This window comes from Durio zibethinus, chromosome 17 (assembly GCF_047325235.1).
Source record: "Durio zibethinus cultivar Kanyao isolate XHJ-2024 chromosome 17, ASM4732523v1, whole genome shotgun sequence".
Lineage (NCBI taxonomy): Eukaryota > Viridiplantae > Streptophyta > Magnoliopsida > Malvales > Malvaceae > Durio > Durio zibethinus.
Window position 1 is genome coordinate 12,116,189 of NC_143178.1, and position 24,827 is coordinate 12,141,015.

The following is a 24,827-nucleotide window of genomic DNA, read 5'->3' on the forward strand; positions in this document are numbered from 1 at the left end:
CATTTATTTGAAATTCAATGTATTCATACTAATTCTGTTAAATTATTTAGGAACGGTTCAACATCTCAATTGACTATAAAAAGATTGTGTTGTAGTTTGCTGGAAAAGCATTCAGAGACTTTAAAAGCAAATTGATAACCTAATATATTTTACCGTTGGCTGATCAAGGTGATGTATTGGTTGTTCTACCTACGTCATATACAGATGTAATTAGTGTTAAAGATTGGAGAAATTTTGTTCAAGATTGGCTATCAAAAAATTTCTCAATACGCAAACCCATTACAAAAAAAATTATTTATAAGATTGTATGCAATATATTCGATATCTTCATATGTGATTGATGTAATTTTTTTCTTTGTAGAAAATTAAAGAAAACCAATGGAATATTTGGGCCAAACAAATATATGACCATCGAACAACAAGAAAGGGATATGTAATTATGAAGTATGAGCTTGTAAGTATTCACACACTTGTTTTATACTCATTAATGAATATTTGTGAACATTCATTTCATACATTCTGATTCTTATATTATAGTAATTTAATAGGAATCAGTAAGCTCTAGCATCGAAGTTTCTAGATAAGTTGTCTAGAAACAAGCACATCTATGAAAGGATGGATCTTTTGTAGATGAAGCAATCAAAAAAATAGCTAAAAAGATTATATGTATAACTACTTGTTTAATATCATGTATGATTGGCATTATGCTTTTATGCATCAGTCTATACTAGCTTGTATAGATTTGTTGTTATAGCCCATCTTATTATTATTTTTCAAGATGATTATGCTACTAAAGTTAAATCTGGTGAATTGACAACCCAGTATGGTGAAGATCCATTGTCTTTAGTATTAGGAGCTAAAGAAAGTCCTGGTCGAGTTCATGGGGTTGGTAAATTTAATGTTGGCATCAAAGTTTTTTAGTAATCAACCTAAAACCCTATGAATGACAAATGCACAATATAAAGCAATCATTGAGCAACAACAGTAACGACTTGATGACAAGGAGCAATGCCTTGATGAGCGACAACAAAGACTCGCTGCTTTGAAGGTCATGTTGGCAGCAATGCAACATAGCATGCCTATAAGCCACCCGGATAGCATCGTCAATGTAAGACAAGCTTCCGTTGCAAGTCAGGCAGCGAACCCAACCTTTGCTACTAGCCATGAAGTATGATTTTGTTGATAAGTTTAATATTAATTTGTTTATTATATTTATTGATTTGGTTTTATTACTTATATTGCATTATATATTATAGTAAGATGTTGGACATTATATCCTTTGTTTTATGTAAAAGATAGTTTTATATGATTTTATGACCACACCATTCAAGGTTAGTATAAATTTCATAAAGTCGTTATATCTTCAAAAAAATAAAAAGCTAAATTATGTTCTCATTTATTAGCAGTTACTTCTGATTTTTTTTTTAGGTGGGAGAGTAAAGAAAGCTTCATAGCAGAAGAACTTGATGAAGTTCATAAAGAATAGTGTGATTATGTATTATCATTTATTGATAAACCTTGAGGTTGGACATTGTTGGTTGAATGTAAATATATGAGAATCATTTGTTATAATGTTTTTAACATGTCATGTTGAATAGATAATTTAAGTTTGTAGATTAGGGTATTGGTTTAATATTATTGGTATATATTTGTTGTATATGAATACACATATTGAGTACAATTAGTTGAGAAAAGTATATTAATATGACAACATTATCAGTTTTAAATTTGGATGTGTGGTCAATTTATTAAAAAACAACAATGTTCATAATGTAAATTCCAAAATGTAATTCGTAGTATCATATATATAAACCAAATATTTTCTGGGCATAAACTTACAACTAACTTCAAATGTTTTTTGCGCATAAACCTACAACTAACTTCACATATATAATTAAACAAAAGTTTTTTTGATAGGATTACTAAAAGCGTTTTTAGTAAGAAAACACCTTGAATAATCCCTAACAAAATATTATTGAAGGCGTTTTTGACCAAAATCACTTTTAATAATCCCACCTAAAAATTTATTATCTAGATTATTGAAGGTGTTTTGGGCCAAAAACGCATTTAAGAATCCGTTGTAACTTTTTTGTATGGATTATTGAAGGTATTTTTTTACAAAAACCACCTTCAATAATCCCACCTAAAAATTTATTGATTGGATTATTGAAGGTGCTTTCGGCCAAAAATGCTTTCAATAATTCATTCCATATTTTTCCTATGGATTATTAAGGGTGTTTTCCTACCAAAAACGCCTTCAATATTTCCTTTCCAAAATTTTTTAAATCGATTGGTGAAAGCATTTTTGCCCAAAAAATGCCTAGAATTATCCATTACAAAAAAATCCCTACAAAAACCCAAAAAAGGCTAAAGGTAGGGATCGAACCTACCACCTTATGGTTAATAACCGTATGATCCTTAAATTTTAATAGTATATTTATTGAAGACATTTTTTACCAAAAAAACCTTCAATAATCCTATGAAATTTTTTCATACATTTATTAAAGGCGTTTCTTACGGAAAATACCTTCAATAATCGCATACATTTTCTTGTAAGAGGATTATTTAAGGCGTTGTCTACCAAAAATGCCTTCATTAATCCCTTATCAATTTTTTTAAGTGGATTATTCAAGCTATTTTCTGTCAAAAATGCATTTACTATTCACTCAAAATTTTTAAAACAGGATTATTGAATGCATTTTAGTTAACAAACGCCGCTGATATCAAGTTTTGGATGGCATTTATAAGTAAAAATGTCACTATTTAAATATTTAGTGTCATTTTGATAATAAATGCCTTAGGTTTTATAAAAACACGTAAGCTAGCGGTGTTTGTAAATAAAACACCGCTGCAAAACTACCACTAATCTTTCATTTTCTTGTAGTGTATATCCAATGTCGGGCCTTTCCTGCTAGTGTTTGGAGCGAACTTGACCCTATTAATATTAACTTTTTAGTGGGGAGAAATTAAAGGAAGAAAGAGGATCTACCTCCTTGGTTGGGAAGCTGTCACCAAAGAAAAAAATGTTGGTGGTCTTGGGGTAAAAGAGGCTAACGTTCAAAATCGGGCACAGCTGGCCTAAATGGTGTGGCAATTTATAAACCAAAAAGATGCATTATGGGCTACCACTTTCAGTACGAAGTACCTTCATGTAGAATATCGTATCAAACGTAGCTCTTGTACGTCACATACCTGGAGAGCTATAAAATGGGCAGGACCCATCGTGGAGTAAGGGCTGGGATGGTGTATTAACAATGGGGAGAATAGGAGCTTCTGGTTCGACAATTGGGTCTGGAGGGGAAAACTCAGGTCCCGCATTCAAGGCCATCTCAACATAAACGAAGAGTAGATCAAAGTTAAGCAATGTCTGGAGGCCTTAGATTGTCAGCAAGATATGCCTATTTTCTTCACCCTTCCTCACAATATTATGCAGTCAATAAGGGCGGTGTTCAAGCAGATGATGGGACATGATCCTGATAAAATCATTTGGACAGCCTCAAAGAGTGGCTTATTTACACTTAAGTCGGCTTACGATCTGGCAAAGGGAATCAAAGGTGAACATGGTAATATGGACTGGTAGTGGATATGGCACCTCAAAGTCCCTCCTAAACTTAAATTCTTTGTATGGGAATGCATGCATGGGATCTTGCCGACGAGGAAACTCCTGGCCCATAGAGGTGTTTAGGTTACTGAGGAATGTGCTTTTTGTGTACGACATCCAAAGGACTTGGAACACCTACTGCGAGATTGCTACTGGGTCAAAGATATCTGGTGGAATATCCAGGAGAGGGAAACGAGATTCTCTACCAACAGAGAGAAATGAAGGACTGGACCAAAGGAAACGCCATTAGATGAACTCGTAGATACCATGAGAGTATTTCTTGGCATATTCTGTTTGTCTTTGTCCTATGGGAGATATGGCTGGAAAGAAATCATAGCATCTTTAAAGGACTTAGGGAGAGGAATGGTGTGTTAGGGAGAGCTAGAGCGAAAGCTGGGAGTTTTATGCAATGAACCAACCTGAGTGTCACTAAAAAACTATGTCTTTCATCCCAGTTAAATGGAAGCCACCACAGGTGGGGAGGTTAAAATTGAACACTAATGGCTCGTCAAGAGGTAACCCTGGTAGTGCGGGGGCTGGGACGGTTATCCGTGATCATGAAGGTCGATGGGTGGTTGGCTCTGCCAGATATCTAGGGAGGGGTACAAACGTTTTAGCTGAATGTTTGGCCCTCAGAGATGACCTTCTTTTAGCTAGAAATATGAATATTCAGTATCTTGAAATTGAAATTGATGCCTCTTTAGTTATTTCTATGGTTAAGAACTGCACTAGAACTAATCCTATGTTCCAAACTTTGATGTCTGATTGCAAGAATCTTCTTGCAAAATTTAACCAACACAAGATGATGCATGTCTTCTCAGAAGGCAACTTTTGTGCAGATGCCCTGGCTGTCTTTGGTAGTAGTAACTTTTGTTGTAACCCCATGTATGAGAGAAACTCTTATGTTTTATTTCATGCCCCTCTTGTTCTTGTTAAAGACCTCTTATATGCTTATCTGATGCAGCAGGTCATTGTTTGTACCGTACTATATTCTATGCAGCTCCTAGTTTCGTACCAAAAATAAACAATAAAAAAAATGCAAATGTTTAAAAAGTGATCGTGCTTCGTAGCTACAAGCACATTCCGAGCAAAAATAACAACCCAGCCTATTCTGTTTATTTGATTATTTATCGAAGAGGAAATCTACAAACGCTGAACAAGCTAAAAGTTCCATCATCAACTTTCGTTTGATTAACAACTATTTAAGGTTATCTAAATTTATCTGAAAAGTCTCTTATCGATATTATGCAACAAAAGTATGAAGACGATCGTTTAGTCTTTTCGGCAAAAGCTTTTGTGCAATCTCAGTCCAGTGTAATTGTGTTGGTAATTGCAGAAACAAAATTTCTCACCTCAAAAACTCGAGCCATCCTCCAAAAACAAGACTGCACGACCCTACACATCTGAATTTTGATCGCTCTCTCACACTCCAGGAAGCAGCCCCAGCTGTCAGTAAAAGAAATTGAGAGGAAAGAGGGGAGAAGTTGGGGTGCTTGCGAGAGCTTCTTTGAAATTTATAGGGATTTTTGGTATGGAGATAGTTGTTGTCATTTCGACTTCTGTGCGTAATCACGTACTTCATCTCCAAATCAATGACGGATCCGTTACAGAGTTGGAGATTTCTATTTTAGTTTCGTTGCCCGGATCATCTGGTGGGGGTCATTATTAATGGTAGTTGATTGATAAAGGTAGTTTTCTGAGTTTTTTATGAGAGCCAACTGTTTCTGTTTTTTTTTTTTTTATAATGTTATGAAATGTATATAATTAATTAAATAATTAATTATTATATCATAATTAATTAATTATAATATAATTAAATAATTAAACTCATTCACAATTAAACTTGAACTTAAAATTTTAAAATTCTTTATAAAAAAATGTGTAAATAATACAGTTTATATTTTTTCATTTGAGGAAGAAAATCAATTTAAAACTATTCTGAGTAAAAATTTTAAAATAAATCAATTCAAAAAAATTCAAGCTTCACGCCAAATCTATTGAACAATAATTCTAGCTGAAAAGAATTTTTTTTCTTAACCAATAATATTTTATTAAAATAAAAGTTAAACCAAGATTGGTTCGTCTCCGGATAAGACAGTCAAAGAGGAAACAAGCAGAACTACATCTTACGACACAGTTGGTCTTGATTAATAAGGCACCTGGTCTTGGATAATTAAATTACATTTCAGCCTAATATTAAAAAGATAATACTTGTCCACTCCCATTTTTCAAACTACAGAAGTTTTGATTTTTAGTGGTATTTTTTTTATCATTTAGCGACATTTGTTAATGTTACTATAAGGTTTACGGCGCTTGAAAAAAACGTAACTCAGAGTGCTGCATATTCACGTATCTTGAAAAATAACGACATTTTTAAGCACAAACGTCGTTAAATTTAACGACATTTTTTTATACAAACGTCATTAAATTTAGCTGTATTTTTTTATACAAACACTTAAATTTAACGATATTTGTACTTAAAAACGTTGCTAAATTATGAATTTAGCAGCATTTGCATTAAAAGAATCGCTAAATTTAGCGACATTTGTGTTTAAAAATGCCACTAAATTTAATGGCGTTTTCTAATACAAACGTCACTAAATTCAGCATTTAATGGCATTTTTAAATCCAAACACTGCTAAATCGAAAATTTTACTTTTTTTAAATTTTCTTTTAATATTTATTATTATAATTAAATAAAAATTGTTAAAAGAAATAAAAATGAATTTAAATTTATAAATTGAATATTATAAATATTTAAATATCTAAATACATAATTTGTTCCAATATGCATGAAACACAAAGTTTAATATATGTAATAATATTCCACTTTGCATTTGTTTTCCTCTTGCCCATCAACGGACTCCATAAAAGGAGTTGCACTTGCTTTGAGTGGAGCCTACAACGTCTATTCCTCCTCTTGGCTTCCATTGCTAAAGAGAACATTTCTCCATGAACCTCAAAATGTGTTGTTAGAATTGCTTCATAGTACATTTCATTTATCTTCTCCATAACTTCATGTTCTATCCTGATTGAAAAATGTCATTGGCTAAGCTATAAAAGGTAGCATAAAATTTGTAATACAAGATAAAATTAAGGAAGATAGACAATATCTCATTGATCTACACCTAATTGATGCTAAAACAAGTGATCATAAATTGGAATTGAAAAGATCAATTAAGGAACCAAAAGGAAAATTGATTTGAAGAACAAAAAGTGCAAGAAAATACAAGAATTAACTAGAAACAACTAAAATATAAAGTGAAATTCAATCGAAAGTCACTAAGTTAATGAAAGAAAAAAATAGGTCTAGAAGCTTATAATGAAAATGAACTTGAAATGAGCTAAGAAACAATTCATCAATCAAGTTTGCTACAAAATTCAATAAGAAAATGGCAGCAAAATAGAGAAAAACCAGCTTTATGAATTAGCAACTCAAGTTATACTAAAAACAGAGAAAAATAGAGCATTAACAATTAAATCTATCCAAACACCAAATGAATTCATGAAATAAATGCAATAAATTAAAAAATAAAAAGTAAACATGTAAAACTAAGAATGTAAAATATAAGAGAATCAAATCAAACACCTAGAAGGAGAGAGGATGATCATTCATCAAGTTCTCACGCATGGATTGTTTTTGTTTTCTGGATTCACCCTTAACTTTGAAGAATTAATTGTACTTGTGCAAATGGAATTTGAGTCTAAATTTTTACTTGATTATAGCCTATGAACTACAAATCTAGAAAAAAATTGAAGTAAATCAAGCTAGATTCACTGAGTTTTGATCAAAAGATTGAAGATAGGTTAGGTGCACAGTTTTGAAATCAGATTTGAGTTCAACGTGAATTTTATAGAATTTGAAAAGGAAATCATGAGAATTTGTAAATTTCATTATGAAAACCTTAAAGAACATTTAAAAAAAGTGTAGAAAACCTAAAATTGTAACAAGATTCAATTAAAAAAACTAAAAATGATAGCAATTCAGGTTCTGACAAGAAAAATGAAAGGTAAAATATCAATGTTGTGCTCTAAGTTACACCAGCAAAGATATATGGAAAGCATAAACTTCTTATAAGACAGCTGATTAGTCATAAAATATGGCTTAAACAAGGTTTAGAAAAGTATGAACAAGCATCAACAAATATCATATAGACATTCATGTGAAACCATGGCCTCCTACGTCAAAACCCCTTAGCTTTTGACAAATTATTAAAAGAAGTTCTTTTTGTAATAGAATACAAGATTCAAGTACGTTATCATGAATTTATACTTTTACACAGTTCTCTTGATTTGAAAGATCTTCTTTCAAAACAATTACGTTTCTCGCTTCCTCTCACACTCACCCAAGCACATTTAACACATTAAATCAAGCAGCAAGCAAAGATTTTTATATTAAACTAGTAGAGATAAAGCAAGAATCGAGGCAAAGCATTCACAGATAGATATGAGGTAAGTGAGAGAAACCTTGTGCTGAGTACTAAAAAAGCTTTCCAGCAGCTGAAAAGACTAGAAGAGCTATCTCAGTATCGCAAAGAGTGGAAAGCTCATGAGTTTTCTTGAAAAGTCTTTATCTCCTTTTTGAAAAAGTTACCTGCCTCGTTGCTACGTTGTCAATCTTCTTGATTTGAATTTTTTTTCTCACCATTCTCTTCTAAGAAAAAAGTTAGGGAAAGAAAGGAAATTATAGAGGAGAAAAAAGTGGTTTCAATTTTGAAAAAAAATTTTAGTCGCACAATTTCGTCATAATAACAACGTTTACTTTAAAAAAATATCACTATTTACAAAGAAGATTATTGAAGGTATTTTTTGATCAAAAACGCTTTCAATAATCCCTTCTAATTTTTTAAAGGGAATTATTAAAGACGTTTTCTGCAAAAAATACTTTCAATAATCCCATTCATTTTATATGAGAAGATTATTGAAGACGTTGTTTACAAAAAAAATTGGAGAGGATTATTGATGGCATTTTTTTGGCCAAAAATGCCTTTAGTAATCCCCTACAATTTTATTAAAGAGGATAATTGAAGGCATTTTCTGTAAAAGAATGCCTTTAATAATCTTTTTTAATTTTTTATAAGGGATTATTGAAGGCGTTTCAGGCAAAAATGCCTTGAATAATCTACTCACAAAAAATAGAGATGATTATTGAAGGCGTTTTTTGTCAGAAAAGCCTTCAATAATTTCGCTAAAAAATTGTAGAGGATTGTTAAAGGTGTTTTTTGTCAAAAATGCCTTCAATAAATTTTCTAATCAATAAATCTGTCAAAAATAAAGTAGCGTTGTCAGTTATAACATACGATTGTTAATCATAAGGTTGTAGATTTGATCCCTCCTTTCAGCATCTTTTAGGTTTTGAAAAATGCTAAAGAGAAAGATTGAACCTATGACTTTATGATTAACAGCCGTATGCTCTAACCGTCAATGCTACTTCATTTTTCACAAATTTATTGACAAGGATATTTATTAAAGACGTTTTTGGCAAAAAAAACCCCTTCAATAATCTCTCAATTTTTTAAAGGAGATTATTGATGACGTTTTTTGGCTAAAAACACCTTCAATAATCCCCTTTAATTTTTTTAGAGGAGCTTATTGAAGGCATTTTCTACAAAAAAAAATGCCTTCAGTAATCCCTTTTAATTTTTTATAAAATATTATTGAAGGTATTTTAGGTAAAAAAAATGCCTTAAATAATTTGCTCATAAAAAATAGAGGCAATTATTGAAGACGTTTTCTACTAGAAATGCCTTCAATAATTTCACTAAAAAATTGTAAACGATTATTAAAGGTGTTTTTGGTCAAAAATGCCTTCAATAAATTTTCTTGTCAATAAATTTATCAAAATAGAGTAGTGCTGTCAGTTGGAGCATATGATTGTTAATCATAAGGTTGTAGGTTCGATCTCTTCTTTTAGCATTTTTTAGGTTTTTTGAGGGATTATTAAAGCCAGAAATGCCTTTAATAATCCCTTAAAAAATTCAAAAAATGCTGAAAGAAGGGATCAAACATATGACTTTATAATTAACAACCGTATATTCTAACAATTAATGCTACTCTATTTTTCACAAATTTATTAACAAGGAGATTTATTGAAGGCGTTTTTGACAAAAAAACACCTTCAATAATCCTTTACAATTTTTTTAGGAGAATTATTGAAGGCATTTCTGGTAGAAAACGCCTTCAATAATCACTTTTATTTTTTATGAGCAGATTATTCAAGATATTTTTTGGCTTGAAATGCCTTCAAGAATCACTCCAATTTTAGCATATAGGATTATTCAAGGCATTTTAGTTGATAAACACCGTTAATTTTTGTCTTAAATGGCGTTTATATGTATAAAATGCCACTATTTGAATATTTAGTGGCATTTGGATAATAAACGCTTGAAGTTTTATAAAAACATAGAAGTTAGTGGCGTTTGTAAGTGAAAGACAACTATAAAATTACCGCTAATATGCCATTTTACTATAGTGTAATCAACAAATTTGAAATTCCATCCAGGGGCAGCTCCTTATTGAAACTTGAGGGGGTTTTGGTCCTCTCTCAAAGTTTTTAAATACCATTAACATATATAATCTAAGGGGTTATGCTATTAGAATTTGAGGATACATTGGCTTCTCCTAAACTTTCAAAGTTTTTAGTACGTGTAAATTTGATCTTTTAAATTAAATTATTATTTTTATGGTTTACAATTTTGTAAACACTCATCTATGTTCAGAGTTAATTGAATTGATTTTCATTATTAATATTATTTTTATGTTATATTATATTATATTATAGTATATTATTATTATTATTATTAGTATTATAGTATAATATTATATTATATTGTATACTACTACTACTACTACTATTACTATTACTATTTTTTTTCTTCCTTCCTCCTTAACTATCGCTCGATTAAGGTAACTGAAGAATTGAATTTTCTGAATCAAAAGAATCCAATCTCTAATAGTCAAAGGCTTTAATTCATAATCAGAGGATTTTTGGATCAATCATTAAAGAACCTAAACCTAATTTGAGGTTCGAACAAAATCCAATCCCAAGATTCAAGCCTATGATTGATTCTATCCGTTTCCTAAAATTTATCCTAAAGGTGGCTATAAATTGAACAATTCTCAAAAAATACAAGAAATGATGGAAGGAAGGAAGAAAATTTTGGGGAAGGAATTCTGGGTTTTTGTTGGGATTTTATAAGTTTAAGGAATTTTGGATTTAGATCTCTATGGTTAATTTGGAGCCTTTGGGCTTGGATTTAAGTTTCTGAAATTAGGTTTAAGGATTTAAAAGATTTTTGGAGAGATTTGGAAAATTTTGGGAAAATATGAAAATTTTTTAAGATTTTTTAGGAAAAAAATTGGGTTTTTGGAAGAACAGATGAATTTTTCGACGAGTTTTTTGGTGGAGGTTTGAATTTTTCAATAGGTTTTTAGTAATTTTTCTAGAAACAAGCAAGAATTTCTAGTTTTCAGTAGGTGTTTTTGGCTATCCTAAAGAGAAGGTAGAGAAAATGAAAATTAGAGAAAGAAGGAGCAGAAAGTGTCTGAGGCAAAACATTGAAAGGTAGCTTATATAGCTACCCAAAATGGCAGCATTTTGGACAGTCTAGGATCCACACTCTGACCCATTGACCAATGCGTCAACCTACACGTTAACTCAACCAGAATCGTAAGTTTTCCTTTTCCATTTTCTTTTTATTTTTTAATTTTATTTATTTTATATTTTTAATTTATTTAATTTTTAATTTTAATTTTTATTAATTATTTATTTTTACTGAATATTTTTCAATTTTCCATTTTTATTCAAAAAAGAAAAAAAAAACTTTTCAAATAAGCTAAAAAAATAAAATAAAAATAAAAATAAATCTTGTTCAAGTGAATTTATGGAATCCACCAAACTATTGGGAACTTTCATAAATCAATTTTCAAAACAAAAATAAAATAATAAAAAAAATAGTAAATAAGATAAAAAATAATAAAAAAGTTTTTCTTATCCTTCAAACAATTGGAAGATTGCTTTCTAAATTAAGTCATACCAAATTATTATGAGACTTAATGAATTTTTCTTGAAAGAATAAAAGTTTTATAAACATTTTTAAATAAAAATCTCACCAAACTATTGAAAAATCTGCTTCAAAGTAAGTCTCACTAAACTATTAAGAGACTTTACTGATTTTTTTAATAAAATATTATAATAAATCAAATGACAGAGCCTCTTCAGAGTGAGACACTAGTCCCCATGAATACTCCTTAGGTGAGAGAATTATCTTAAATTGCTACTAAACTATTAGGATAATTTTAAGATTAATTTTCAATATTTAATATTTTGGTAAAAGCATAAACATTTTTTAAGGCTTGGATAATTTGGAATCAAACTTGTACCATTTTTGGATGGACGTTATGAGGATGCTATAACTTTTTTCACACTTAATTGCACTTTAGAACTAAAATCTGATTTTGTGGATCAAAATTTACTGTTTAAAGATACCTAAGTCAATCCTGAAACTTATCTTTAAATGGAACAAATTCGATCAGGTAGCCAATCATACCTAAATAAAAAAGATTGATGACGATTCTTCTAATCCATGCCTAGCAGTAGGTTTACGGATCTATATGTTATAACAACATGATGAATCCACTGGGAAAATCGAGAGTCTAGCCAGTAAATGATTCTTTATTATCCAAGCCTTACTTAATAAATTTGGGATTATTTTTTCTTTTTCTTATTTACTTCTTTTTTTATACTTGCTTAGTTATTCATTTATTTATTATATATATCTGTTATTCATTTGCATGTACATAACATAAAGCTTTCCATCTAAACTTTACCCATAGAAAGGAGTGAAGTACCTATGCCCTCATGAAATTTCATGTCTTCGTATAGGCTTGTAAAATACTCCCACTCAAATTGAACCCTTTCCACTTGAAGCCTATGATAGACGAGGATCGATGCGCCTTACTAGTCTGTAATGAACGATGATGTAAGGAATAATTTGATAACTTTTTAAAATTTATCTACACCACATGTAGTTAACTTTAAGAGCCCAACCATAAGTAGAACCATGCCTCTCTTATGTGTTAGAAAATCCTAAATAGGACCCATTATTGGATGTTCATTTGTAAGCTTATATATTATCTTTTTGTATATTTTTTACTAACTCTATATGTTGATCTCTATATTTATGTATTTTTTACTAACCCTTTTCTTTTATCATGCATTCATATTTTTAGATTCATCATAAGGAATATATACCATGAAATAATTTTTAATAAGGAAAATCTCAGCTATATCAATGGAAAGCCTAGCAAAGTCCTCTACTGGCCTAAAAAAGGAATATGAAAAGTTGAAGCTTACAAACAAAAAGCTAGAAAAGAAGTCCAAACACTAGAACTAGAAAAAGACAAGTGGAGGAATTATGTATTGACCTCAATACAACACGGTCATCCATTCACCAAGAAGTGGTTTAACTTTTGCAAAAAGATGGACAATTACAAGCAAAACTGCAAGAAAGAGATGCAATGCTCATTAAAGCACAAAAAAAATCTAGATGCTAAATGGAATAGTGATAGGAATCAAAGTACAAATGAAAGCCATAATTGAAGAATGTGAACAAATGAAGGAAGCATATATGCAGAAACATAACCAGTTGAAGTCCCTGCTTGACAGAGTCATTATGGCTGTCTACAAACTAAAAGACATGATAGAAGAGATTGAAAAATGAAAAGTAGCAGTGCCACCAGTGGGAGCATATGGCCAAAAATTGATAGATATCTTTAATAAAGTGCAAAGTCAGTATCGATGAGTTATGGATTTCTTTTCCCAATATTTCTAGACTTTTTATGGATGTAATGTTAGATTTGGTTGAAAGTGACTTTTAATTTAATAAAGATTTTCTTTGATAACAATTGCTCTGTGGTAAATTCACCTTATTGTATTCATGCATTTATTCTCATACCTAATTTGAAGCTTTCATAAGCATCATTTTAAATTTGCATATTGTGGAAATTAAGATTCATGGATAGCTCAACACCAATATTATACCCGAACTAGAGCAAAAAAAAATGGAGTAGGATAATGCAAATCATCTTGAAAGGATAGAAAAGGCCCATGAGATACCTAAGAAAAAATTAAGCAAGATTCTAGACATTCTAAAAAAGATAAACTAAGGAAAAAGATGGAAAAAAACAGTTAGCATGAAGTTACTAAACCACCATATCTACCAGGTTTTGGTCCACATCAAACCCAAACCACTCCAAGTCTTCAGCCTTAGTAAACCACATTCTCGAATTACAGAATGCCTTATGCACCTAATCAAGGGAATGTTTAGAGTTATACCAATCTTATCTTCATTGAAAAGTTAGAGAAGCCCATTTAAATCCCTAAACTGGATGAGATAAAAGAAGAAGTGAAGATATAAATAATTGTACCATTAAAAGACTCTAAGATTGATAAAACCATGAGTATGATCGAGGAAAAGCTGCAAGTTGTGGAAGGCATTGATTTCTATGACTCCATAGATGCTATCAACCTTTGTTTGGTGTCAGATGTGACTATTCTTCCAAAATTTAAAGTACCAAAATTTGAAAAGTACGATGATACTAAGTGTTTTATTACACACTTCACAATGTATTATCGTAAGATGGCAGCACACATTAGCAATGAGAAATTGCTCATGCATATATTTTAAGACAACTTGATCGAGTCTGCTACAATATGGTATGTTTAGTTGGATAGGACTTGCATTAAATTGTAGAAAGATTTGACACGATCCTTCACCAACCAATGTTACCACATCATAGACATGGCTCTTGATTGCCTTTTGTTACAAGGTATGGAGAAAAAAACATCCGAATCTTTCAAAAAGTATGCCTAAAGATGGTGAGATGTCGTTGCTCAGGTACAACCTTTCCTAACAAAGAAAAAAATGATAGTGCTATTTGTAAGCACTCTAAAGTCACCATACTATGAGAAAATAATAGAAAATGTGACTAAGAATTTTTTTTTGACATGATGATTTTAGGAGAGATCATTAAAAATGCAATCAAGAATGGTAAATTGAAAGAAAAAGAATCTTCTGCTGCTAAAAAGATGCCTAAAAAAAAAATGAGACTCAAGCTATGAGTTTTGATAGGTAGTAATTTAAAAACTATTTTTAATTTATTTATCCCATACATATTATCCTGTTGTGAGTCATGCTTCTGTTGCAGTTTACCAATCAACTCCGTGACTTTCTTATCCATCCACACCCAGGCCCTCTGTTCGTCCAACTACCCTAACAAGTGGTGTGTGGAAACCATGAAATCGAAAAAAATCTATATTTGACCCTATTCCTATGAGCTACAAAAATTTGTATCAAACGCTTTATAAGAACCATTTAATTACCCCTATTCCAGCAAAACAACTTGAATCTCCTAGCTATCATTATGGGGCAACTAGCTATTGTACCAAAAATCGTATCCCTTTAAAATATATGGTACAAAAGATTATTAAAGAAGAGGTAATAAACTTCAACACCAGTGGAAACACAATATCTAATGTCAATAGTAGCCCATTACCCAATCATCCAAGGGCATGATTTTGAAGAGGCTGGTTAGGATTGCTTATCCTCTTAGGATTTCCTTATAATAGAGTTTTTTTATGTACTTAGAGTTCATCTTATTCATAATTATTTAATAAAGTGACATGTTTGATGCATTTTCATGATATTCCTCTTTTGTGTGAATCCCTATTATTTACTTTTATTTTCTTATATCTTTTTCCTTTGTTCATTCTTTAATTCTAAATAATGAATGTTCTGACAATCATGCCGATACTTCAAGATTCGATTTTAAAAACATTATTCGATGATCTAATTGATGATGAAAATTATTGGTTCATTTGGATTGCTGAATAAAAGGAAAACAAATCTGGTAAAGAATTTTAAAAGTGATGCAACATATGATCTTTATTCATAAGTCTGCTTTAGGTCAATAAATATTCTCCATTGAAAATATTTATGTTCGAAATGAAAAATTACCATTTTTTCTATCTTTAAAAAAAAATTATCCTTTGCTACCCCATTTAAGCTTATTGAAAATTCATTTGAAGAATCCTAACTAAGGATCACTCTACACTGAAGGGTAAAGTTTGAGAAACTTATTCATTCTTAGGGGCAAAGCCCTTTTGTGATCAATTTTTTTTAACAAATGAAAAATGAAAAATGAAAGAAAACTTGATGAGACAAGATGCCAATGTGCTCCACAAAAAAAAAAAAAAAACAAAAGATAAGAAAAAGAAAATTGATGAGACAAAATGCCAAAGTACTCCACATGAAGAAATGATCTCTGGTTTGATTACCCTGCAAATACAATTTAGGCCTATTTTATCCATTTCTTTCATAATCCTTTACCTTAGCCTATATTACATACCTTAAAAATTCATTTTGATCAAACGTGAATACTTGATTTGGAGAATCATGAATTGAATTAAGGTGGATTTGCTATTGGATTATTTGAAACTTTGATCGAAGTGTCACTGGTGGATCAAAAGATAAATAGAAAAAAGGTGTGCCAAAAAAAAAGAGAAAAAATTGTAAAAATTGTAAGAAAAAAAAAAAGACAAAACAAAAACAAAATAATAAAAAAAGAAGAAGGCTTAAATTGAAAACCTGAAAAGGTAGTATAAGTAAATATGAAAACTCAAAAAAATAACTTCATGTGAAGATCCTAGGAATAAGGATGATGATCGGCTCAAAGAATGAAAATATTAATAGAATTTGTTTTTAAAAGATGATTGTAAGTTTGTGTGCAAGATTGTCTAAATAATTATTATTTTAGATGTTAATGTCCTATTTGAGTAATCACGGTATTTTATCTTTGTTCATATTTAAGTTATTCTTGAAGATACATTTTGTTCTTTCAATAATATAGATATATTTTTCTTATCATTTATCAAATGAACATTCTTTGAATGAAACCAAGGAAATGTATCATGATTGTCATTGATTTGAATGATGACAAATAAACGAATGACATTTGTCATAAATAGTTCTTCATTCTTTTGAAATAAATTCAAGATGAAATAAATGAAAGAAACATAAGAAAATAATTTACAAAAGGGCAAATAAGGTGACCTAGTGATAAATTCAGTGATAGATTGATTGACACAGTTTGAGTCATGATTAAATGAGAAGAAAAACATGGACCAATTGACCAAATTTATTCTGAGATTATTAATACTAAAAAGTTAAGAAAGGCTAGTGGAGTCTTGAGAGTCTTGTCATCATAATTGAAATTTCATGACATCGGCACTACATAGGACATGCATTTGCATTGTTGCATTATTATTTATCACTCATTTGATTTTGGTTCAATTTAAATCATTTTCTTGATCTATGATTTCATCTCAGTCAATCATTTTTTACCTTAACTCAATCATGGTCACTTCATTTCCTAACTTGCGATTTCGTCTCGATCATCTAATCTCGGCTTAGTCTAGATCATTTTTCTGACTAGCGATTTTATCTCGATCATTTATCTACGATCTCGATTTAGTTTTGATCACTTTATTTTTCAAATTTGTAATTTCGTCCTGGTTATCTGATCTCAACTCAGTCCAAATCATTTTTTGATTTGTGATTTTATCCTAGTCATTTATCTTTGACCTCAACTCGATCCTGATTGCTTTATCTTTTAGACAGGTGGTTTCGTTCTTGTCATATGATTTTTGCTTAATCTAAATCATTTTTTTACTCATGATATCATTTATCTTTGACCTCGACTCGGTCCTAGTCACTCTATCATTTAGACTCACGGTTTCATCTTGGTCATCTGATCTCGACTTAGTCCATCCTGACTGCTTGTCTTTTAGACTTAAGGTTTCATCTCAGTCATTTGATCTTGGCTCAGTCCAGATCATTTTTTTAACTCATGGTTTCATGTCGGTCATTCATTTTTTACTTCAACTCAGTAGTCATATAATTTCAGCTCAGTCTAGATTATTTTCTTGACTCATGGTTTTATCTCGGCCATCTGATCTTGACTCAATTTAGATCATTTTCTTAATTCACGGTTTCATCCTAATCATTCATCTTCGACCTCAACTCGGTCCTAATCGTTTTATCTTTTAGACTCACGATTTCATTTCGATCGTTCATCTTTGATCTCGACTCGATCCTAATCACTTTATCTTTTAGACTTGCAGTTTCGTCCTAGTCATCCAATTTCAACTTAGTTTAGATCATTTTTTTAACTTGTAGTCTAGTCTTAGTCATTTTTGCTTACTGATTTGATTCTTAGAGTAGAATAGAGTGGGTATCTAGGTCTTTGCATCATCCTTATTTAACGGAGATATGCCAAAAAAGACAATTGTAGACACTTATTTGTGTTCAAGGTCAATTGAACCGATTTTCATTATTACTATTATTTTTATATTATATTATATTATATTTTATTATAGTATATTCTTTTATTTTTATTATTATTATTATTATTATTATTATATTTTTTTATTATTATTATTATTATTTATTTTTTCTTCCTCTTTAACTATTGATCGATTAAGATAACTGAAGAATTGAATTTCCTGAATCAAAGGAATCCAATCTCTAATAATCAAAGGCTTTAATTCATAATCAGAGGATTTTCGAATCAATCAGTAAAGAACTTAGACCTAATTTGAAATTTGGGCAGAATCCAATTACAGGATTCAAGCTTGGGATCGGTTCTATTCATTTCCTAAAATTTGTTCTAAGGGTAGCTATAAATTGAACAATTCTCAGAAAACATAGGAAAGGGTGGAAAGAAGGAAAAAAAATTTGGGAAAGGAGTTATGGGTTTTTGCTGGGATTTTGTAGGTTTCAGGAATTTTAGATTTAGATATCTAAGGTTGATTTGGAGTCTTTGGGCTTGGATTTAGATTTTTGGAATTAGGTTTAAAGTTTTGGAAAATTTTTAGAAAAAAGCTGGCTTTTTGGAAGAACAAATGAATTTTTCAATGAGTTTTTTGGTAGAAGTTTGAATTTTTCAGCAAGTTTTTGGTGATTTTTTCAAAAATCGATAAGAATTTCTAATTTTCAGTGGGTATTCTTGGCTATCCTAAAGAGAAGGTAGAGAAAACAAAAACTAGAGAGAGAGGGCACAAAGAACGTCTAAGGCAAAATGCTGTAAGGTGGCTTATATAACTACCCAAAACAGCAGCATTTTGGATAGCCCAAGATCTACAATCTGACTCGTTGACCAGTATGTCAACCTACACATTAATCAGACCAGAATCGTAGGTTTTTCATTTTTATTTTTTGATTTTATTTATTTTATATTTTTAATTTATTTAATTTTCATTTTTTATTTTTATTAATTATTTATTTTTACTAAATATTTTCCAAAATTCCATTTTTATTCAAAAAAATCTTTTCAAATAAGCTAAAAAATAAAAATAAATCTTTTTCAAGTGAATTTATGAAATCCACTAAACTATTGGAAACTTTCATGAATCAATTTTCAAAACAAAAATAAAATAATAAAAAAAGTAAAAAAGATAAAAAATAATAAAAAATATTTTTTATCTTCCAAACGATTAAATGATTGCTTTCTAAATTAAGTCTTACCAAACTATTGAGAGACTTAATGAATTTTTTTCGAAAAAATAAAATTTTTCTAAACATTTTCAAATAAAAATCTCACCAAACTATTGGGATATCTGTTTCAAAGTAAGTCCCACTAAATTATTAAGAGACTTTACTTATTTTTTTTAAATAAAATATTATAATAAATCTAATGATAGAGCCTCTTCAGGTTGAGACACTAGTCCCCATAAATACTCTTGAGATGAAAGAATTATCTTAAGTCGTTACCAAACTATTGGGGTAATTTTTAGACTAATTTTTAATATTTAATATTTTGGTAAAAACATAAACATTTTTTAAGACTTGGATAATTTGGAATCAAACTGGTACCATCTTTGGATGGACGTTGTAAATGTGCTATAACTTTCCTCACATACAATCATACTCTCGAATCTAAAATTTAATTTTATAGATATCTAAATCTACTATTTAAAGATATCTAAATCAATCTTGAGACTCATCTTTAAATAAGACAGATTTGATCAGGTGACCAATCACACCTAAACAAAAAAGATTGGTAACGACTCTTCTAATTCATGTCTAGCGATAGATCCACAGATCTATACGTTATGACAAATTTAATTTTATATATTATTATCATTAAAAAAAGATAAAAATCATATTATTATTTGTTTATTTATTATACTAATTAATTAATAACTACTTAAAAATCTTTAAAATTAAAAGATTTATCATAAGTTTTAAATAACAAGTGAACTTAACAAAAATCAAATTAATTTTTTAGTTTTCTCAATAAGACTTTAATTTTCAATAAAGTCATAATTATGTGTTTTCTATTTCTTTCCAGCTTACTTCAATTTTTATTTTCATAGGATTTTAATTTTATTTTAATTTTATTTTAGATCTCTATCTAATACTATCCTAAAATCTTTTTTTAATGAGATTCTAACATTTTAAAAAAAAAGGAAAAAAAAAAAAAAACTACTAATCTTAAAATTTCAAATTCATTCTTTTAAAATTATATTTGTTTTTCTTGTTTTTATAAAACATATTACTTAACAATTGATTTATTTATACTCTTTTATTTCAATTTTAAATTATAAAAAAAAAAGAAAATTTCTATGCCATTAAAAGACTATATATTTAGTAATTCTACTATTAATTTCAAAGTGTTACTCTTAAAATTTTTAATAATACATAGTAATGTTTTATTGTAAAATTTACATGCTTAATTTTATTAATATATTTTGTGTTTTATTATTTTTTATTAGTATATATATGTGATAGAATATTTACAAAAGATAAAATATATAATATAATTGACCTCCTCATAAATATATATTAAGATCAGCCACCGATTCCACTTATTCCATCCTTCCAACTTAAACTCCAATATGTAAAAACAACTCACGTAATCCGGCATTAAAAAAAATTCTCAACCATCAAACAACTCCAATGACATAGGCAATGTCCTTCAAAAAAACAGTGCCAAATCATTTCAACAACTCTAAAATTCCAGGAAGCCAATTTAGATTTATGCAACAACATCATCACAAGATTGAGTGATCTTCTCAGCCTTCTTACTGTTTGAACTTTCACACCTCCCATGAACTAATTTCGTCATGTGTTCACTTCCAAAGAATACCTGAAACAGTCTCTAAAAAAAAAAAGGACACATTTTAAATCTCTGGAAAATACTCAACTGACAAAACAACTCACCCAAAAACTTTAAGAGATTTAAACCCATAAGCGCCAAATCTTAAACTAAATAACAACTGGGTTGTCAGCCATGGTCTTCTTAACACTCTCCTACAGCCTGGACCCAAATGAGGAGCCATGCCATGCCTCGGAGACATGGGTATTATTTGCTTCCCAAGCTCTGGCCTTTTTTATGCTGATGCTTTGTTGATTTGAATATGAAAAAACTTGTTACAAGGAAGCGGAGAGAAAGACGAAGAAAAGAAAGACCCTGGATAATTTAGAGGAAAAGAGCTCAGCTTTCTCTGTCTCTTTATTCAAATCGTCCATTTCTTTTTTATTCCAAATTTTCATTCTCTTTCTTTTGTGTATTTTTATTTTTTCTTTCCTCATTTTTTTTGTTATTTTGGTCGAACCAAACTAATAATAATAATAATAGTATATTTATATAAAAAATTAATTTATACCAACGTAACACTTATTATAACTCTTACTAAACTTTTGAATCTAATTTTAATTAAAATAATATTTTTAAATCTAACAATTTTGATTTAAAAATTTAAAAAATATATAAAAATTATATTAATATAAGTGCATCTGTCTTTTATATATATATATAAAAGCCCAAAATTGATTGATCCAAACTAAAGTAAAAAAAGCTTAAAGTTTAAAAAAATATTTGGTTTTATTTTTTTTTGGCAATAAGCATCTAATTTAAAGCGACCAAACGCATAAACGATATATAGGCATTAGCGAACATTTATCCAACGTACTAGTGTACTACTATGACAATTGTCCAAACTACTTGCATAAAACTAAACTTAATTAATTAAACAAACACACTCTCCCAAAGTGCTAAACGAGAGGAAGGTCAATACTCTTCCTACTTACCATAAACGATATATATTTATATATTTTGGATTCAGTCAACACTCAACGCCTTCGGCTGACGGGCTCTTTTTGAGCGTTGAAATAGACCGTAGCCACAGGCAGACCCAAGTTAAGGTGTTCAGCAAAACGCCTAGTATTGAAGTTAGTCCGTGATGCTGGTTGCTGCACAGGCCCCAATGGACCCTTTTGTTGGAATAGCACTAGAATATAGCGATGAATGCCTACTGGAGGGCGCGGCCCCATGTACTGCAGGATCTCCTTTCCTGAAACAATCCCCCATAAATAGGCTTAATCCAATTACAAAACCTATCCGATTCAAAATATTCACTCAAAAAATAATTAATGTTTATTAAATTTCATACCGCTGGCGAGTAGTTAGTAGTGAAACAGTCGATTATTGAGCAAAATAGTACTACTTTTTACTTATACCCAAACCTATCTTATTATTATATCATTATTATTTTATACATTCAAATTGAAACAATTTAGGGTTAAGAAACTAAAGCCAGCCAGGTACATACAAATTGAAGCAATTTAGGGTTGGGTAATGCTATTTCATAGTATAAAAGTAATAAATTAATAAATTTAATTCCTAAGTATTTATTTTTAATATACATTTTTATTATTTTCTTTAGGGTTAATCAAACCTTCTATATATTGTATAATAAAAAATCTCATTCACCATATACGCTATCAATTCACTAGATTAAGTATTTATTAATCAGACACTGAAAAAATTTTAATATTTACTAGATCAAGAGTTGTTAATAGTTTATTTGTCAAATTAAAACATGGTGAACTGTTTTGGTATTCTCTAGGTCGAATTTTTGTCTGGTCGCCACTTGGACAGTCTGATGACATGCCTTTTGGTCTATTCTGACAATGGTGCAAGGACGTCACCACATACATGAGCTGATACTTGTTGTTCAATGTACTAACCATTTGTAAAAAAGGTGATGATTGAGAAAGGGGCAAAGGGACAATATTGGGTGTAGAAATAAAGAGCCAAGACATGGGCTTTAACAGTCATGTAAGAGAATTTTGCTGCTGGAGAGCATTTGTTAAGGTACTATTGGATCTTTAGCACATTTCTAAGAGGAATTGTGGTGGTGCAAATGTTTAAGTGCAGGCCCTAATTGTTCTTCTCAAAAGTTAAGACGTTCCCAGCATTATTGCCTAGGATGCGGCATGCATGCAAGAATTGTTTCTGATCCTCGAATATATTAATAAAATGCCTAAATTTGCTAAAAATACAATATTTTGCTTTATCTTTCATTTAAATTTACCCCATTTTAATAACAAAAAAGTAAAAAAATAAATAATCCACTATCGGATGAAAATAGAACTTTTTTATTTCACAAAAGTTTAAATTCTAAATATTCAAAGCACTTATCCGTATTTTTGCTTCTTCTTCATCCATCTATAATGAGGTTCAGTTTTCAAATGCGTCTCCACAAAAGATTGTAGTGTTGTATGCATGCATGCATGCAAGATTAATGCTACTTTATATAAAAATTGGTTTCTTTGGATCTCGGAGAAGCTGATCAGAGAAGGAAAACAGAATCAAAGTAACCAATCTTATGAAAACAAGAATGCTCATCCGGCTGCTCTATCCCATAAACTAAAAACTTTCTCTTAAAACTTTTTTCAAAATTTTGTTTTCTTTATTTAAGATTTAATATTAATTTTTTTAGGTTTATAAATACTTGAATGAAAAGTTTTTAAATTATCAGCAATTTTAAGTTATAAATATTTATAACATAGTAAATTGAAAATAAAAAGTTAAATATATCCAATATTAAAAATCTGATAGACATAACATAATACTAGAAAGTATGCTATTTTAGACTCCTATTGTTTACCTCGAGTGGGGTTGGTTCCACCAGGAATGTCTGAAACGATCCTGAAAGTGGAAGAAAAGCAAACAATTGGATGTTGTTTTACGAAATGATCAAGAACATGTTTATAAAATTACCCCAAAAAAGAAAGAAAAACCATGAAAAGGAAGAAACATAGACGGACCAATGAATCCATTCACGCATGCTTGGTTCGCTGGGACTTGGAGCATCGGGGTCAGTCATCACCTGTTTGAATCATCAGCATCAATTGTCAGACCCAGATATCAACATGCATGAAATGATCATAGCCTCTCTCAAAGAAATGACGGAAAAAGGCTACAAAACTGATCCAAAGAAAATCTTGATAAATTTCATGCGTATATGGTAAACACTAAACAGCGAAGATAGCCCAATTCGAATTCAAAAATTGAGATAACGAACCAAAGTATAAAACTCATCAGAATGGCCATCGATGCTAACTTTAGGAGGGTTGATTGCCGTAGATGGCTTTATGTCACAGCCGTTGGTGACATGCTTGGAACCATAGTAGACAGACATGGTGACAGTAGGAATAAACATGTCGACGACATCGCCAATAACTCGACCAACAACGAGAGGATCAACGGAGACTGCCATGGGGAAGACTATGTAAAAGGCGGAGAATAGTGTGTATGATTTTGGTGTGATTTGAGGGTGGTGTAGTTAAAGAAAGAAGTGAGTTTATAAAGAGTAAAGGGGTGAGAAGTGGCTTAGATTAGTGTGACGTATGTGCCATGCATAGGGCATCAAAATTTAATTCAGGCTGAGACTGCCACGTGCGATGCCTCCCAGCTGTGTAAAGATTGCTATTTTTTTTTTTTCTCAAAAGAGGGCAAACGCTCGTATAAAGGGAAAGAAGGATGACGATGTTAAAAGTCACGCTCACATGTCTTTCATAATACCTCTTAACCACTAGGCCAATAGGAGAAAAACAAAGATCGCTGCTTTTATATCCTACTAAAAGAACCAATTCAAGAAGAATGAACTCTAATCTAAAATATATATTATTTAATAATATATATAAATAAATTTGTCATATAGGTATTTAAGTAGATAACTCTCTTAAATAACACATAATATAATTTTTTAAAAGAATAAGATAATTTCTTTTAATTACAAATCAAATAATTTTAAATTTATTCAAAATCAAAATTATTAAAATTATAATTAAAAATCAAATTAAGTTAGAGATATATA

At 30.1% G+C, this 24,827-nt stretch overlaps 2 protein-coding genes across 3 annotated transcripts in view; both read right to left on the reverse strand.

Moving 5' to 3' along the window:
* Nucleotides 1-3,328, reverse strand: part of LOC111274670 (beta-glucosidase 44-like) — a 34,536-nt gene extending 31,208 nt beyond the window's left edge. Inside the window, exons 1-2 of the mRNA XM_089745740.1 lie at nt 3,193-3,328; nt 2,990-3,078 (exon numbers count right to left, since the gene is read on the reverse strand). Of these exons, the coding sequence (XP_089601866.1) occupies nt 2,990-3,078; nt 3,193-3,328 (225 nt within the window). The remainder of the gene's footprint in view (nt 1-2,989; nt 3,079-3,192) is intronic.
* Nucleotides 3,329-21,528: 18,200 nt separating this feature from the next.
* Nucleotides 21,529-24,481, reverse strand: E12A11 (PEBP (phosphatidylethanolamine-binding protein) family protein). 2 transcript variants are annotated; one of them, XM_089745822.1, is made up of 4 exons: nt 24,072-24,481; nt 23,776-23,837; nt 23,616-23,656; nt 21,529-22,016 (listed from the first exon to the last, which is right to left on the reverse strand). In XM_089745822.1, the coding sequence occupies exons 1-4, from the start codon at nt 24,225-24,227 to the stop codon at nt 21,796-21,798; spliced, it is 480 nt and encodes a 159-aa protein (XP_089601948.1). In that variant the 5' UTR covers nt 24,228-24,481; the 3' UTR covers nt 21,529-21,795. The 2 variants fall into 2 exon arrangements, with proteins under 2 accessions (XP_089601948.1, XP_022735469.2); XM_022879734.2 differs by having other exon boundaries at nt 24,033-24,479.
* Nucleotides 24,482-24,827: the final 346 nt, after the last annotated feature.

Bases quoted from the DNA above. Each gene is read 5' to 3' on its own strand.
- E12A11 (XM_022879734.2), bottom strand. From the start codon at position 24,227: ATGGCAGTCTCCGTTGATCCTCTCGTTGTTGGTCGAGTTATTGGCGAT. The intron at 23,657-23,775 runs GTCCGTCTATGT...TTCCACTTTCAG, and splicing joins ATGCGTGAATGGATTCATTG to GATCGTTTCAGACATTCCTG. The intron at 22,017-23,615 runs GTAAACAATAGG...GGATTGTTTCAG, and splicing joins TGGAACCAACCCCACTCGAG to GAAAGGAGATCCTGCAGTAC.